The 18,589-nt window shown below is 43.8% G+C and overlaps 1 protein-coding gene across 1 annotated transcript in view; it reads left to right on the top strand.

Annotated features, from left to right (window-relative positions):
• Window positions 1-11,698: 11,698 nt before the first annotated feature.
• The window catches only part of RAB10 (RAB10, member RAS oncogene family), a 90,071-nt gene continuing 83,180 nt past the window's right edge, over window positions 11,699-18,589 (top strand). Inside the window, exon 1 of the mRNA XM_047744876.1 lies at window positions 11,699-12,325. Coding sequence (XP_047600832.1) covers window positions 12,199-12,325 — 127 coding nt within the window. The 5' untranslated portion in view covers window positions 11,699-12,198. The remainder of the gene's footprint in view (window positions 12,326-18,589) is intronic.

Raw genomic sequence — 18,589 nt, forward strand, 5'->3', positions numbered from 1 at the left:
GGAGTGTGATATGGGTGAGGGCTGGGGGACGGCATTGGTACGATCCATGCAGGATTTCCACGGGGCTGGCATGGACACCATGGCCTGGAGCGGGGCAAAAGGTAGTGGAATGCTGGATGTACAAGCTACATGGCAAAGGCTGGTGTCCTCTCTGAGTAGTTTGGATAGTCGGCATGGCTGTCCTCAGATAACATCTCAGCAGTGTCTGACTCAACTGGTTTGTAGCGTGGAGGCTTCTGGTACCCCATGCTTCCGCCCTCTTTCGGGTTCCAGGAAAGAGGTGGGACAGCCTGCAAGTAACTGGGCGCTTAGTCCAAAGTGCTGGAAGCAGGACTGGGTGAGGGCTGACAGGTGACAGCTGAGAGCTGAGCTCCCAGCTTCATGAACAGACATTTCTATGACGTCTGAGTTTCCGTAATCAATCAATGTGATCAAATAAATCTGTCCCAAATTTTAAAATTTGCACAACTATTGTTATGTTATGTGGTAATTAGGCATAAAAAAACACCCAGAATCTATTCTTTTTTCAAGCCAAACAAAATACTTAGGTTTTTTCCCTCCCTTTGCTATCACTCATATCTACGAGGAGTATCAGTACCGATTTCCTCTATTGTCAGGTACAGTTTTTTTTGAGATTTTATTTATTTTTTAGAGAGAGAGAGACAGAGAGTGCAAGCATGTGAGCACAAGCAGGGGGAGGGGCAGAGGGCAGAGCACATTCCCTGCTGAGCAGGGAGCTGGATGTGGGGCTACATCTCAGGACCCCAGGATCATGACCTGAGCCAAAGGCAGATGCTTAACCGACTGAGCCACCCAGGCAATCCTATCTCCAGGTACAAATGAATCCCCTCCTCACTTGTTTTGTTTAAAAATTTAGATCTGGTTCTCTACTTCCCTGTTCTTCAGTTTCCCCCTCTCTAAAAATAGGTAAATAAAAATAAAAATTTAGATCTGGAGGCAGAGTACTGAGTTAACCATCTTCCCCACTTATTTGCCCACTGACTACTGACATTTTTAATCTGTGCAAGGTCCTTCTCATTTTATTTTATTTCATATTTTTCCCTTCTTCCCCCTTATTGCTCATTCTTTCCACAGGTTCCCACTGTAATGTGGTAATGATGTACATTATTAAATATGTACGAAACCTCATGCAATATAATTTTGTATGTTTTTAATTTATAGGAATGGCTTTGTACTAGAAATCATTTTGTTTCCTTTGTTCCAGTTGCTGAACATGCAGCTTGTTACTAGCTTAATATTGCTACACAGTATTCAATAGTGTGTGGGGTAGGCTTTGGACCGACCTGCTATTGGCCCAATAGTACAATGAAGAATTTTCTTACATGATAGGTGATAGGCCTTTGAATGCTGGCCTAGCCTCTCACCAAGCCTAATCCTGTAAAAACTTAGTCCACACTCTGAACTCATGAGAACCCTCTTTCTCCTAAATGGTCTGCATTGATCATCAGAATTTGGGCATGTGTTTGTGAGGAACTTGGAAGGCCTATGTTCTTTGCTTTACTTGGTTGCTAGTGATAAAGTGGTAACAAGGTAGCCTTGGGTCTGAGTTGTCATGTTAGTCAATTTTCTTTCTTTCTTATTTTTAAGATTTTATTTATTTATTTATTTGAGAGAGCGTGTGAGCACGGGCAGGAGCAGAGGGACGGTATAAGAAGATCCGTGCTGAGCACAGAGCCCAATGAGGGGCTCGATTCCATGACACTGAGATCATGACCTGAGTCAAAATCAAGAGTCAGATGCTTAACTGATTGAGCCACTCAGCACCCTAATATTAGCCAATTAAAAAAAATTATGTATTTATTTGAGAGAGAGCATGAGAGAGAGAGAGAGAGCGCATAAGCTGGGGGAGGGGCAGAGAGCGAGAGAGAGGAGCAGATTCTCTGCTGAGCAGGGAGCCCAATAGTGGGACTCGATCCCAGAACCCTGGGATCATGACCTGAGCTGAAGGCGGACACTTAACCAACTGAGCTACCCAGGTGCCCAGTATTAGCCAGTTTTCAACCCCAAGCCAACCCTCTATGGTCTGAACTAACTCAATATGCATCCTTCACATTTTATTTACTAATTCCACTAGTAACAGATGCTTAGATTGATTCCATCTAGCTGCCACAAATAAGGAACCTTTGTGAGGATTTCTCATGGACACACCCTGCATGGTACTATTGTGTCATAGGCATGTACATCATTTATTATATGTTGCCTCATTGCTTTCCAGAATGGCTGGACCGGACTGCACTCCCACCAGGTATGGATGAGAATTCATGTCCCTCCATATCCTCACCAACACTTGGTATTATCCATCTTTTTAATTTTTGTCACCCTGATGGGCAGAAAATACTATTTTGTTTGAATTTCTCTGATTAAAAGTGAATTTGAACATTTCTTCATGCATTCTTCTTTTTTTAAAAGATTTTATTTATTTATTTGACAGAGATCACAAGTAGGCAGAAAGGCAGGCAGAGAGAGAAGAAGGGAAGCCGACTCCCTGCTGAGCAGGGAGCCCAGTGCAGGGCTCAATCCCAGGACCCTGAGATCATGACCTGAGCCGAAGGCAGAGGCTTTAACCCACTGAGCCACCCAGGTGCCCCATTCATGCATTCTTCTAATACTCCTGTGACTTACCATTTCTTTCCTTCATTTATTTTAAATTTGCATACATAAGAGGTAATTTTTATGTAATTTACTGAATAGGTTTAGTAACTTAAAGAATGGTTATAAGGCAAGGTTCATCTGGAAGGGGGTTTCTTCTCAATCAAGTACCAAATCACCTCAGTCTTAGGGAGCATCTCAGATGGTCCTGATTTTTTTTTAAAGATTTTATTTAGGGGCGCCTGGGTGGCTCAGTGGGTTAAAGCCTCTGCCTTCGGCTCAGGTCATGATCCCAGGGTCCTGGGATCGAGCCCCGCATCGGGCTCTCTGCTCCGCGGGGAGCCTGCTTCCTCCTCTCTCTCTCTCTCTGCCTGCCTCTCTGCCTACTTGTGATCTCTGTCAAATATTTATTTGACAGAGATCACAAGTAGGCAGAGAGGCAGGCAGAGAGAGAGGGGAAGCAGGCTCCCCGCTAAGCAGAGAGCCCCATGCGGGGCTCGATCCCAGGACCCTGGGATCATGACCTGAGCCGAAGGCAGAGGCTTTAACCCACTGAGCCACCCAGGCGCCCCTAAATGGTCCTGATTTCTATAACCTGCCAGTGGTAGCCTGATCTGGGCATTTCCATAGGGTTAGATCCTCGACTCAAATAATGTTCTGTTATGGGTGCCACATTCCATTGGAGGGATGTATGCAAACCAAAATGGTAGCACTGATAGTTATCTGAGAGTCATCTTACTGAAGAGAGTTAGTTTGGAACAGCTTCAAGGAAAGTACCAATGCTATATCTTCAAAGAGCTGAAGAGCCGTCGCATGAATGTGAGGAAAAGTTCATTCTGTGTTGCTCCAGGGCACAGAACTAAACAAATGGATGGTGTTCCAGGGAAGCACACTTAGATTCAGTATGTGGAACCCTTTTCTGTCAGAAATACCCAGCGCTGGAGTCAGTCCTCTTGGCATCAGCAAACTCACTGGAAGTACTCAGAGACTGGACAGGTCATTGGTTGCTTAGGGCATTGCTGTGTGGAGCAGGAAATTAGTTTAGATGCCTTCCAAGATTTCCTCTAATGCAGATGTGATTCAGTTTCATTTATATGTATTGAGCTCGTACTGCATGCAAGACGCTGGTCTAGATATTCTAGGAGATACAACAGTTGTTCCTTAGATGGTTTACATCTTTCAGGGGGAGAGTGTCAATGTTTAAGGGACTGCTAGTCCCATCGCAGGTTCTTTACATGGATTATTTTAATCTTCACAATAGCTTGGTTTGGCAGCTGATAACCCCATTTTCCAGGTGAAGAAATTAAAGTTTAGGATGACTAGTAATTGTCTAAGATGACCCAGCTAAATGAGATGGAACAGGAATTCAATATCAGATCTCTGTATCTCCATTGTATCATGCCACAAGTCTATGAATTTGTAAGTCATAAGTGTAGCTTCAAATGTCTTGGCTTGGAAAAGGGTTAAAGCATTCCTGCACCTGGCTCTGCCACTCAAAAGTGCCTTTTCTCTCTAACTGTTCTCTTCTGATTTTTCCTGCTTCTGTGAGTTTTCCAACCATCTCATGCAGGCCAAGTTGCCATAACCAGTGCTCTACCTTCCTGTCTCTGGGTTTATCTAAAGCCTTCTTTGCTCTTCAGCGCTCTGACTTTTGGTGCTGTAAAAATTCTAGTTCCTGTGATGCACCAAGTGTGCCTTATAGCCCTGTTTTGCACTCATACCCCCAGGGGGTTATGCTGCATATCTTCATGTTAAAAGAGAACCATTATGTTTGTTTATTTCTTGCTGCTCTCATTTTCTAAGTAGTGTTAATTGAGCAGTTACTACTTTAATACCTAGTTGAATAGCCAATTATTTGAAAATCACCATTTGCCTTGGATTTTTTTTTTGTTTCTCTTTAAATATTTAAAAAAGGTTAACTTACATATTCACATTTTTACATGTAAATATACAACCCCTAGGCTGGTTAGGGTTCCCACTCCATGATCACATTAGAGTGGCATAAAGTTGCAAAGATAGATTTAGGGGAAGTTCCTTCTCATCTAGGATGTCCCCACGGATTAACAGAACTCATTTTATGTCTCGAAATATGTGATTTGTTAAGATTTATTTTTCTCTAGGTTTGCTTTTTTCTTCAAGGCAATGATCCTTAAATGGAAGAAGTTTTCTCAGTTCTTATGGTGGTAATAACATTGCTGAGGCTTAACTGAGGGCGGAACACTGCGTCATTTAATCCTCACACAACCTTATGGTAGTTTCTGTCTTATTTTCACTTTACACATGAGACAACAGGTTTAGAGATGGTAAGTAACTTACCCAAGGTCTTTTTAAAAATTTTAAAAAGATTTTATTATTTAATTTATTTATTTGATAGAGACAGGCACAGCGAGAGAGGGAACAGAAGCAGGGGGAGTGGGAGAGGGAGAAGCAGGCTTCCCGCTGAGCAGGGAACCTGATGCAGGGCTCCATCCCAGGACCCTGGGATCATGACCTGAGCTAAAGGCAGCCGCTTAAGGACTTAGCCACCCTGGTGCTCCACAAGGTCTCTTTTTAACAAAGGGACAGATAGAGAACCTTTGATTTACCAACTCAAGGTCCATTTTTAATTTTTATTTACTTATTTTTTTAAAGATTTTTATTTATTTGACAGAGAGAGGCAGTGAGAGAGGGAACACAAGCAGGGGGGATAGGAGAGGGAGAAGCAGGCTTCCGGCTGAGCAGGGAGCCTGATGCGGGGCTGGATCCAATCACCCTGGAATCATGTCCTGAGCCTAAGGGAGACACCTAATGACTGAGCCATCCAGGCACCCTTCAAGGTCCATTTAAAAATTTTTATCTTATTTTATTTTTTTTAAAGATTTTATTTATTTATTTGACAGAGAGAGAGAGAGATCACAAGTAGACAGAGAGGCAGCCAGAGAGAGGGGGAAGCAGGCTCCCTGCTGAGCAGAGTTCCCGATGTGGGGCTCGATCCCAGGACCCTGAGATCATGACCTAAGCTGAAGGTAGAGGCTTAACCCACTGAGCCACCCAAGCACCCCAAGGTCTATTTTTAAAAATCACCATGCAGGACCAATTGTTCCAACACAGATGGGTTTGGGTTCATCTCCTGGAATCAATGGTGTTTTTTTTTTTTTTTTTTAGCTGGGGTGGAGAGAGAGAGGAATCTGCTGCCTGCAGCCATTAGATTTTCTTTCTTCCTTCCTTCCTTTCTCTCCCCTTCCCTTCCCTGCCCTTCCTTTTGATCCCATTATTCCTTTTGATGATATCATTAAAACTTCGCAAGTCTAGTCAGTTCTGATTCTTGCTTCTCCCAATTTTAATCCTTCATTTTCCTCTCTTCTGGTCAACTTCTGTTCTTAGTTCAGTTTCTTTTAGCACCATGTTTCTCCCATGATGGCTTATTTGCTTTGCTCATTTCTAAGTATTTGAACTTCACCTGTAATTTTTCTTTCTTTTTCCTTATTGTGCAATTCATTACCCTTAGCTCTTATGAATTATAGTAATAATTATATTTACAGAGCATTTTACACCATACAAAGTGCATTTACTTGCATTCTCTTATTTAATTTTTGAAACAATCTCATGAAGTACCACACCCTTTTGACATATGGGGAAAATAGGCATGAGGTTAAATGAATCCATTGTCACAGAGCTAGCTAGTCAGTAGCTGAGCTGCCCTGAGTCTACATTATCTAACTCCAAGGTTAGTGTTCATTCCACTGTTCACATTACAGTTGCTCTATTAGCCTTAGTAGCATTTGTTTACTGAAATAAGTTCTGTAATGGAGTTAGATGAGTTTTTCGTGTAATTCCTAAAATTGATAAAATCGGCCACAAAGGTATTATCTTTTCATTTGCTTCTTTTGAGTTTTCAATTTTTTCCCAACACTGAAAGTTTCTCGAAAATAGTATTGTTTTCTAGGGGGAAAAAAAGTGAAGCTCTGAATTTCGTTTTCTTTTTCCTTCAATAAACATGTTTTGACTTTCTGATATATTTAAGACTCTAGGCAAAATGGTGTATATAATAGTCACAGCTCTCAAGGAGAGTTTAATTGAGGAAAATAAGATATGTACATAAATACCCCTATGAAATGTGGAAAATGTATCATAAATGTTTAAATTAAGAGCTATGGGAAGAAGATATGGTTATTCACCAAAATACTAATAGTGGTTATCTCTGGGGGTAGATTTTTTTTTAAATTTTAAAGATGTTTATTTTTAGGTAATCTCCATACGCAACGTGGGACTTGAACTTACAATCCTGAAATCAAGGGTCACATGCTCTACCGACTGAGCCAGACAAGCACCCCAGATTTTTTTCTTTTTAAGTAAGATTTACGCCCTATATGGGACTCAAGCTCACAACCCTGAGATTGAGAGTTGCATGTTCTATGAATTGAGCCACCCAGGCACCCCTGGAGGCAGAATTTTAAATGATTAATATTTTTTGTTTTGCTTATCTGCAGGTTCTAAGTTTCTAAAAATAAATATGTACTACTTGTGAAATAAGAAAGGGGAAACAACTGATTTTTAAAAGTACTATGGGAGGGATGCCTGGATGGCTCTGTGGGTTAAGCATCTGCCTTCAGCTTGGGTCAGGATCCCAGGGTCCTGGGACTGCTCCTTGCTCAGCAGGGACCTGCTTCTCCCTCTGCCTGCTGCTTCCCCTGCTTGTACTTTCTCTCTCCCTCTCTCTCTCTCTGGCAAATAAATAAAATAGAAAGAAGAATAAAAGTGCTATGGGAGTTCAAAAGAGAAACAAATTCCTCCCAGCAAGACTGTTGGGGAAGACAGGCTATGGTGAGGACATTTAAGCTGAATCCTGAAGGGATACCGGTGGGCCGGAGGTGAGGTGGGGGTGCATTTCACATGGAGAGAACCACATTAAACCAAGCATGAAATCAAGAAGATGCGTAGGAACTGCAGAAAAGATGACTTGTTCACTTTGTCTGGAGACCAGTCTTCGGAAGCTGGGATAGGAAATAAAGTTCACTGGCTACGGCTGAGGTATCCCCAGAGAAGATTAGAACAAACACACCTAGTGGGCTGGAGAAGGCTCATGGGGCGGTCATTCTCTAACATGAAGTAGGGCTAAGTCAAGATATGTAGGCAGGGCAGAATATTGGCAGGTGATGATAAGACAGCTGCAGCCTCTGGGCAACCCGTGCTCAGCATCGAGGATGTCTAACAAAGACCTTCCTCATGGATGTCCCTGCTGAAGATTGGGAGTGTGAACAAAGGAAACAGGCAGTAGCAAATGGACGAAATCCCTGAGATTGGAGTGGTAGGCTTGACAGCAACGTGATGATAGGACTGCCATTCAAGGAAAGCACTCCCACTTTTCAGGAGAACAGAGAGAGCCAGGGGCAGAGAAATTAGAGGAACTAATCAGGTATAGAGAATGGAAAATATATGCAGGAAGAGGAGTAAAGATGATCCGGAGTCAATACCTTTTGAAGCAGAGATTTTTTTTTTAAGTTTATGTATTTAGGTATTCAAGTAATTTCTACCTTCAACATGGGGCTCAAACTCATGACTCCAAGACAAAGAGTCTCACGTTCCTTATACTGAACCAGCCCGGTGCCCCGAGACCGGTCCTGAAAGTTGAAACTGAAGTCTGGAAACATGATTTCGGTCAGCTGTGTGTTCTCTATATAAATATACCTATTTTCTTTCTTGGCTTTGCAAATATTTGGACTAGAGTCTTTATAGAGCAATGCTTTAAAAGGCATAAATTCTAAGCTGGTGCTAAATTGGCATTTTCTTTCACTAGGTTTTAGCATTTATCAAATATTATTTCATGATATCAATAATAACAAATATTATTACCTTTTAGGCCTACATAGACCCCCATTTTATTCTTTCTTTTTTTCTAGAGTCAGAGATCTTTCATGCCTTGGTCATTCCAGCCACCTTCAGTGGTAGATACAGCTTTTTTTTTTTTTTTTTTTGATACAGCTTGATGCTTATGTCTTACTCCAGCAAAACTTTTAATTAACTTTAGGGAAGCCAAACATTAAGTACTGGCTGAGCCTCTCAGTTCCCACCTCCATGCAGTATGATGTCCTGTAGAGGTTTCCTTCCCTTTTCCCTTGCACATAGTGCTAGCTCTATTAACGGTGTGACTTCTGGCCAAGTCCCTAACCTCTCTAAGCCTTAGACTTATCTGTAAATTACATGCAGGAGTTGAATTATGATTTAAAGATATGAAAGCTTGGGGCACCTGGATGGCACAGCTGGTTGGGCATTTCACTCTTGGTTTGAGGTCAGGTCATGATCTCAGGGTTGTGGGATCCAGCCCCCGTTGGGCTATGCTCTGAGCTCAGCGCAGGGTCTGTCTGGGATTTTCTCCACGCACCCCCCAACCCCCAACATGCTCTCGTTTTCTCTCTCAAATACATCTTCCAAAAAAAAAAAAAGATGAAAGCTCTAAAATTCTATGATTCTGACCCAATAATAAATAAAATTTATTAATAAGTGTAATTAACTCCTAAGTTTTCAGAATATGGAGCCCATGAAGGAAAGGCTCTAATTGATAGAACTGCTGGAAACAATTGGGATAAAGCATAGTTTTTTTTAAAATTTATTTTCCATATTTAGCTGCCCTAATTCCCAAAATTTATGTAGTAGAATTAATCAGGCTTTCTACATTTAAAAATCATGACATCTGAAAATGCTTTACCATATTGGGGCTTGAGTTAACACACCTTTTTTTTTTTTGCTTAAAATTTTTTTTTTTTTTTTTTTTTTTTTTTAAATTTGAGGGCGCCTGAGTGGCTCAGTGGGTTAAGGCCTCTCTGCCTTCGGCTCGGGTCATGATCCCAGGGACCTGGGATCGAGCCCCACATCGGGCTCTCTGCTCCCTCTGTTTGCCTCTCTGCCTACTTGTGATCTCTCTCTCTGTCAAATAAATAAATAAAATCTTTAGAAAAAAAAATTTTTTAATTTGAGAGAGAGTGAGCAAGAGAGAGCAGGAGCAGGGGCAGAGGGCGAGGGAGAAGCAGACCTGGGGCTCCATCCCAGGACTGGGGGATCATGACCTGAGCTGAAGGAAGACACTTAAACATTGAGCTACCCAGGTACCCCACAATCAAACTTATTTTGAAAGGGAAAATCACGCTAACACTGAGGATTCCCTGAGGTACTCAATGTAATGCCTCAATTGATGACAAACCTGTGTAGCACTAACCATAGCTCATTTTGATTTGCATAGCTAGCTTGTATTAAAGTTGTTGGTATTAAGACACTTCCAACTGGAGGAAGAATGATCCACAGAGGATAATGTTTAAGAGACCAGAGCAATCATAGAAACAAACTGAAGGGAGAAGTGTATTAGGGAAGACAAGCATTTTCAGTAGGGAAGCTTTGGGGATGGTTGGGGAGGAAGAATATAAGCCAAGCCTTTAAAAAAATGGAAGACTGGGGCGCCTGGGTGGCTCAGTCCGTTAAGCGTCTGCCTTCGGCTCAGGTCATGATCCCAGGGTCTGGGGATCAAGCCCCACATCGGGCTCCCTGCTCGGCGGGGAGCCTGCTTCTTCCTCTCTCTCTGACCCTCACCTGTGCTCTCTCTCTATGCTTTCTCTATCTCAAATAAATAAAATCTTTAAAAAAAAAAAAAATGGAAGACTGAAGGCGCCTGGGTGGCTCAGTGGGTTGTTAAGGCCCCTGCCTTTGGCTCAGGTCATGATCCTGGACTCCTGGGATCGAGCCTGCGTCGGGCTCTCTGCTTAGCAGGGAGCCGGCTTCCTCCTCTCTCTGCCTGCCTCTCTGCCTACTTGTGATCTCTGTCAGATAAATAAATGAAATCTTAAAAAAAAAAAAAAAAGGGAGATTGAAATACGATTACCCTAACTATCTCAAAGGCCTATTTTAATCACATATCACATACCCAAACATTTTTGGGGGTGGTGGCAGGGTGTAAAAATGTGATTTTTACTTCTCTCTCCATCCCTGTTTCCAGATGTCTCCGAGCTTTCTCGGTATTAGGTTGAACCAGTCTACCAACTATTCAGCCATGACATCCTAGGTGTGCTTTGCCGCGGTGAAACACACTGAGAATGGCAAGGCAGGAGGAGGACTACTTCCCTACAGAAAAGGAGAGTGAGAGGGAGTATAAAGACTGATGGGGAGTCACAGAAGGAAGGATGTAAGTCATACGAAAAGAAAGTGCAAGGAACAGGCAGTGTAGGGCTGGGGTTGGCTTCACTGTCCTTCAATTTTGGACATTGGTGGTTTGATTTTGGCGGCAGGAGGGGCCCTGCTTCTTCTGAATCGCGCTCTGGGCTCTCCCGTATTCCAAAAGGATCGCAAGGCCTGCAGTGGGTTCTCGCTGTAGAGCACAGCCCCGAAGCTTCCACTTTGCGGGGAGATTCTCCCTGCGCCCAGGTGTTCCTCAATCCTCTCCTCGCCCTGAAAGGCGGATTACATCATCTCAACCTAAGCAGCACCTCCAGTTTTTCCATGTCAAACTCCTGCTCTCCGGAACGTCAACTCTCGCTCTTTAAGTAAACCGGGATGGAGCTCTAATGTTTCTCCTGACACGATTAGCCAGGGCACTCCAGGATGCGTGTCATTTTAGCAAAGAGCCTATTAATGACCCCAGGGCTCCACTTTTTCTCGCGTTTACGAGCTACAGCTATACAGGAACACACGGCCATCCAAGCCTGTCACTGCGCCAAGACCTTCAGCTCGACGCACGCGACAAACGCGACCGAGAACAGCCTCAGCGCAGCTCGGAGGGCGACCCCGGAACGAAAGGAGGGGTGCCAAGAGCCTACTCCAGCGTGCGGCGCCTGCGTAGTCACCAGGCTGCGCCTCCCCGCGGGGCGTGCTCGTAAAGCTGCGCACCCTATCAGACGGCCGCAGGGAGCGCGCCCGGGCCTCGCCCTCTCCCGCCCCTCCCCTCTCTCGTCTCCACCCGGCCTTAGACTGGGGCTCTGAGACCAGGCACTCCACTCTCCACCCCCGCTTGCCCCCACACCCTCCGATGCGCGTGCGCAGAGGCGATCCGCAGGGCGAGGGCGCGAGGGAAGGGCGGGCGTACGTCCTTGCGTGCGTCTCAGGCAGCGCGCACGCCGGCGTGAGAGGGCACGGGGAAAAGGTGGCTCTGGCCGGGCGGCTCGGCTTCCTGTGGCTATGTAGCTGAGCTCGTCGGCTCCGGGTCCTCCTCCGCTGCCACCGCCGCGTCCTGGCGCGGAGTTTCTGCTCGGGAGAGAGACTGTCCTCACGTCCGTCGCGCTCCCTCGACGGCAGAGCTTGCTCGGTCGCCCGTGGGAGCGTCCCGGCCGAGCAGCCCTGAAGGGGGAGGGGAGGCCATTTTGTCCCGACCGACTCCCCGGAACCGGGCGGAGCGGCTGGGAGAGGCTGCGGAGCCGCCGTCGCCGCCCTCGGAGGCACCGGACGCCGCCACCGTCGGGGCTTCCTCGACGAGGCCGTTCGTAGGTCTCCCCCGCCCTCTGGAGCCCTCGTTTTTCCCACGCTTCCCCGGTACTCCGGCCTGAGAACGCCCAAGTGAGGAGTTGGCCGTACTGAGAGGGACCGATCCCTTGGGGCCGCCGGCGGCGAGAGCCTGAGCCGCTCCTCCCAATGGCGAAGAAGACGTACGACCTGCTTTTCAAGCTGCTCCTGATCGGAGACTCGGGAGTAGGGAAGACCTGCGTCCTTTTTCGTTTTTCGGATGATGCCTTTAATACCACCTTTATTTCCACCATAGGTAAGACCTGTGGGAAGATGGGTGTACGGTGTGGGTAGCTGCAAACCGTTTTTTGTTTTTTTTTTTTTTTACTCCAGACATCTTGCTTCCCGTAATAAACGCCTTTGTTTCAGTGATTCCAGATTCCAAGCGACAGACCCAAGTTAGTGTTTGAATCGACATTGAGCTTACTGGGGCGGGGTCTTCCCATGCCTTCCATCCGGTCTTTTGCTTTCAAGTCTCCTACTCTGTTCATTGCCTCTGTTGCAAAATATGCAGCATTAACCGCGTCCCAGAATTCTGTTTCTTTCTGCGACTGGACTGGGTTTTTCCATATCTGTGTGGCGTTACTAGATGTACGATACTTGTAAGGGATTTATTTTAGTGGTTGGGATTGAAGCCGTAGTAGTCCTTTGGTAAAGGCCTGAATTTATACTTTAGGGCAAGGAGAAGATTCCATATGGTCATAACTTAGAGTAAACTTGAGGGTTTGTGTGAGGAATAATTAAAGCAAATTAGAGGGGAAAAGTGAGTTCCCCCGCGTTGACTAATCCATTGATGTGTCAAACAATCGGAGGCTCTTCGTGCTTGGGGTGGGACTCAATGGCATGTTTGCCTCACAGTGCTTTCCCAGACATCAACAGAAGCAGTAATCTAAAAGAGATGATCAGTTTCTGTCCTCAAACCCGAAAGAATGAAGTTCTCTCTTCTGTTTGACTTTGCGCTACAATTTACAGGAAAACATTTGGCCAGCCCTAGCCCTAGAACTTCTCATGTACTTTCACCTCATGTTTCAGAATTACTTCGTGTGGAAGTTAAGAACTGAAGATTGACCTTTTTAGTCGGTTTCCCATTTTGGAAAAGAAAAGGGAAGGCTCTAGGAAAGTCCCTTTGGACTCTGGTTAGAAAATTTAGCGGAATTAACACGACTTGGTTAAATGAATTGTATGTGAACTCCCCCCCCCACCCCCCTGTAAATATCTCGAAGGACACATGGTTGCTCCTGTCATTTGGAGCCCGGCACTGAGCATTGGAGGAGTGCAGTGAAATCCAATTGTAAGTGTAACTAGTTTTTTTTCTTTTTTCTTTTTCTTTTTTTTTTTTTTTTTTTTAAGATTTAATTTATTTATTTGACAGGCAGAGATCACAAGTAGGGAAAGAGGCAGGCAGAGAGAGAGAGAGGAGGAAGTAGGCTCCTGGCTGAATAGAGAGCCCGATGTGGGGCTCGATCCCAGGACCCTGGATCATGACCTGAGCTGAAAGGAAGAGGCTTTAACCCACTGAGCCACCCAGGCGCCCCTAAGTGTAACTAGTTTTGTGTTTGAGACGATTTTAAAAAGCAACTGCAGTCTTTTCGGAACTCTTGAGAATTGTCAAAATTAAGCTGATTTCAATTTATATCATTACTGGAATGGTTGAGTTGGATTTCTTATGACAGAATTTTTGTCAGCTACTTAATTTATTCTTACAAATTATGCAGAAACTAAATTTGGCAAATAATCATTTCAAATAGATTTTAATTTTACTCTTCCTTGTTTTAGGGGTGGGTAAGAGTCATCGCAATCATTATTTCGTGTGTATGATACTATTCTTTTGACTTGTCATAAATTTTATGAAATTTAGGACTTGTTCTCTGCGCGTGGATTAGCCTCTCCTATTCCTAAGTTTGCTTTTAATATTCCACTTTTAGCTGTAGCTGGGTGGGTCAGGTGGTTAGATAGTTCAGCAAATATTTATTGAGCACCTAATGTTAGGCACGGTTTTAGGTAAGTGGTGAACACAATAGATCCCTTGAGCCATTTAGTGAGGACAGAGTGTGGGAGACACTATAATAGGGATGAGCAGAGGGAGGAGGAGTGACTAGCCTAAATCATGGGGAATCTTGAGTAGGCTTGCATGGAGAGGATGTCTGAAATGAAGTCCGAAGGACATAGGAATTGGACCAGAGAGGTGGGATAGGATCTAGAAATTCTGGAAAAGGGAGCACAGTATAAACTTGTAGTAAGATCAAGGATTTAATTCATGTGGGCAGCTTTAACCCGCCATTGAGAAGGGTGGGGTAGAGAGTGGGACGCAATGCGTTAAGCCCCATCTATTACAGTTTTTTTTAAATGGGTACATAACGCACAACTAGAACTCAGTCCTGTAAGACAATGACAGTCTTGTGTAGTCCTTTTTTTTTTTTAAGTTTTATTTTTTTTTTACTAATCTTTACACCCATCATGGGGCTTGAACTCAAAAATCCTGAGATCAGGAGTCTCAGCTCTTCCAGCTGAGCCAGCCAGACACCCCTTGTGTCGTCCTTTTATTAGGGAAAAGAGTGTGGTGGTTTTGGTTTGAGCCTGCGGGTTAGAATCCTACTTCCACAGGCTGTGGACTTTGGCAAGTTACTTAATCTCTGTATGCTTCAGTTTCCTCTTTAAATAGGACCTACTACATAGGGTAGTTGAGAGAATTTTATGGGTCAGTGAAAGTAAAGCGTCAAGCACGGTACTAGGCACACTCTAGAAGCAGAGTGCATGTTAGCTAGATACAGAAGAACCACTTGCAGCAGAACAAGTTACTGTATGGATTGAATGCCCTGTGCACAGTGGTCACTTGTCAGTGCTCTGCTAAACAGTTTCACGTTAGACTCCGAAACTTTCATATTTTGATATAAAAATATTTGATGTTTGCCATTTTGATATAGAAGACAGGTTGAAGAATGTGAACTGAGAAATGCATAAATATCTAAGTGTAAAATTCTGAGCATAGTTTCAATATATATAGCATGTATTATTCTGTATGCAGCTTTAGAAGTCTGTTCTCTTAACCAGTGCTGTTTAAAACAAATACAATGTGAGCCAAATGGGTGATATTTTTTGGTATTAAAAAATGGGGCGCCTGGGTGGCTCAGTGGGTTAAGCCTCTGCCTTTGGCTCAGGTCATGATCTCAGGGTGTTGGGATCAAACCCCGAATCATTGGGTTCGCTGCTGAGCAGGGAGCCTGCTTCCCCCTCTCTGCTTGCCTCTCTGTCTACTTGTGATTTCTCTCTGTTAAATAAATAAAATCTTTTAAAATAAGTAAAAAATATGTTTTACATTAACAAAAGTAAAAGAATGGGGCACCTGGGTAGCTCAGTTGGTTGAGCCTGAGTCTTGATTTTTAGCTCAGGTCATGATCTTGGGGTTGTGGGATTGAACCCTGCTTTGGACTCTGTGCTTAGCGGGAAGTCAGCTTGAGATCCTCTCCCTCTGCCGCCCCCCCCAACTCCTTCCCCGCCGTGTGTGTGTGCGCCTGTGTTTTCTCTTTGTATATATATATATATATATATATATATATATATATGGTGCCTGGGTGGCTCAGTCGTTTAAGCATTTGACTCTTGGTTTTGGCTCAGGTTGGTTGTGAGATTGGGTGGTGTTGGGCTCTGAATGCCACCCCCCAACATGGAATCTACTTGAGGTTCTCTCTCTCCTTCTGCCTCTCTCCCTGTGGTCTCAGCGTTTGTGCATGCTCTCTCTCAAAATAATAAAATCTTTTTCTTAAAAGATTCTATTTTTGTAGAGGGGCAGAGAATAAGGTGGGGGGGGGGGGAGGGAGGAGCAGAGGGAGAAGCAGACTCCATGCTGAACAGGGAGCCTGATGCAGGGCTTGATCCCAGGACTCTGGGATTATGACCTGAGCTGAAGACAGGTGCTTAACCCAGGTGCCCAAAATAAATAAAATCTTTAAGAAGAATAAATATATATATTTTTAAGATTTTATTTATTTATTTGAGGGAAGGAGGCAGGGGGAGGGCAGAGGGAGAGGAAGAAGCAGATTCCTCACTGAGCAGGAAGCCTGATGCAGGGCTTGATCCCAGGACCCTGAGATCATGGCCTGAGAAAAAGGTAGACACCCGACTGACTGAGCCACCCAGGTGCCCCAGACAAAATTTAAAAAAAAAAAAAAAAAAGATTTTTTTTTTTTTTTTTAAAGATTCTATTTATTTATTTGACAGAGAGAGAATCACAAGTAGGCAGAGAGGCGGGCAGAGATGGGGGGCAGGAACCAGGCTTCCCGCTGAGCAGAGAGCCTGATGTGGGGCTCAGACCCAGGACCCTGAGATCATGACCTGAACCAAAGGCAGAGGCTTAAACCACTGAGCCATCCAGGCGCCCCATGTTTTTAATTTTTTTTAAAAGATTTATATTTTAGAGCACGTGTATGTGGGGAGGGGTAGAGGGAGGGGCAGAGGGTGAGAGGGAATCTGAAACAGACTCCTTGCCCGAGGGTGGGGATCAATCTCAACAGACCTGAGATCATGCCCTGAGCTGAAATCAGGAGTCAGATATTTAACCGACTGAGCCACCTAGGCACCCCAAAGATTGATTGATTGATTGATTTTATTTATTTATTTATTTATTTATTTTTAAGATTTTATTTATTTATTTGACAGAGAGAGATCACAAGCAGGCAGAGAGGCAGGTAGAGAGAGAGGAGGAAGCAGGCTCCCTGCCGAGCAGAGAGCCCGATGCGGGGCTCGATCCCAGGACCCCGAGATCATGACCTGAGCCGAAGGCAGCGGCTTAACCCACTGAGCCACCCAGGCGCCCCTGATTGATTGATTTTAAAGATTTTTTTTTAAATTTATTTGACAGAGACCTAGCAAGAGAGGGAACACAGCAGGGGGAGTGGGAGAGGGAGAAGCAGGAGAAGCAGGCTTGCCGCTGAGCTGGGAGCCCCATGTGGGGCTCAGTCCCAGGACCCTGGGATCATGACCTGTACCGAAGGCAGATGCTTAACAACCGAGCCACCCAGGCACCCTCCAAAGAAGAATTTAATGATAAATTTTAACTTATTTTTATCCCAGATGTTATCATTTTAATATGTAATCAAAATTAAAATGACATTTTATATATTTTTTCGGTGTGTATGTTACACTTAACAGCTAATGTCAATTTGTATTGGGCACATTTAAAGTGCTCGATAGTCACATGTTGGTTACCATATTGGACAGTGCATGTCTAAACAGTCTGAACTAGCTAGTTGTCTAACGTACAGATGACTAGAAATGACTTTGGATGTGTACTATTTACTTTTTAAAAAAATTTCAAAAGTATTTTTTTTCCTTGGTGTTTTAAAAAATCTGGAGCATTCTCTAATTATGAATGATAGTGAAATTTGAGTTGTTACTTGATTGTTAAAACCTCCTGAGGTTTGAAAAGATAGTTACTTTCTAGGTGAGTATTCAGAAATAAATAGAAGTGGTATCCAGAAGGGCCAAACTCTCAGTACTAGGTAGGCCCTCATTATTTCAGGCAGAATCATTTTAGTTGCTCATTGGTCGTTGATTCTTTGAAGAGTTTTTATAGGCTTATTGTGCTTACAGTACCCTCAAAGACTGCTGTATTTACATTTTTCTGTGTACTTTTAATTTCCACACATTTATACCAGAAATTATGTATGATATTTATAGTCAGATTTATTGCAGATAGAGTTGCAAAAATAAATTACTGGTATGTTTCACACTCAACATTCTCAAAGAGAATCCAGGGGCACTAGTCTATAAGCTACACAGGGGCAGAGGTGGGCTGTTTTTTTGTTTGTTTGTTTTGCTGATAGATGCTAAGTACCTAGAAGAGTATCTTCCTTTAATGGGTGCATGATAAATAATGAATGAAGGAAGAGAGGCAGACAAGTAGTACAGAGTCAGGAGCCTCTAACATAGAAGAGGGCTCAGTTTTATTTTAATATTTCCCTTTCCACCTCCTTTCTGAGCTAATATGTGAAGTAGATTGAGATCTCTCCTTAAGAATATTAGCTGTTTGGGCGCCTGCCTGGCTCAAGCGACTGTCTTCAGCTCATGTCATGACCCTGGAGTCCTGCGTCCGGCTCCCTGCTTAGTGGGAAGTCTGCTTCTTCCTCTGGCCCTCTCCCCCGTCAGGCTCTCTCTCTCTCTCTCTCTCTCAAAGAAATAAAATCTTTAAAAAAAAAAAAAAAAAAAAAGAATACTAGCTGTTTGTCTAATAGAATAATTTTAGGGTAAAACTGGCCTTGGAAATTCAAAGATTGTTAGAGAAATATTTGCTAAAAGAGAGTTAATTGGTTTTGGATGAGCAAATTTTAGTGGTTGATTTGATTTAGTGGTTGATTTGATTTGACCTTTGGCTGTATGAGGTCAGGAAAGCATTACCCTTTAGTGATAAAAATTACATGGACTTGTCCCAAGGCAGAAATTTTTAGTGGACTGTCTTACTGAATGTGCTACTTTTTGGTGTTTTAATCCCTCCCTCTATGCCTAGACTTAATTATTACCTTTT

Source organism: Lutra lutra, chromosome 9, assembly GCF_902655055.1.
Source record: "Lutra lutra chromosome 9, mLutLut1.2, whole genome shotgun sequence".
NCBI lineage: Eukaryota > Metazoa > Chordata > Mammalia > Carnivora > Mustelidae > Lutra > Lutra lutra.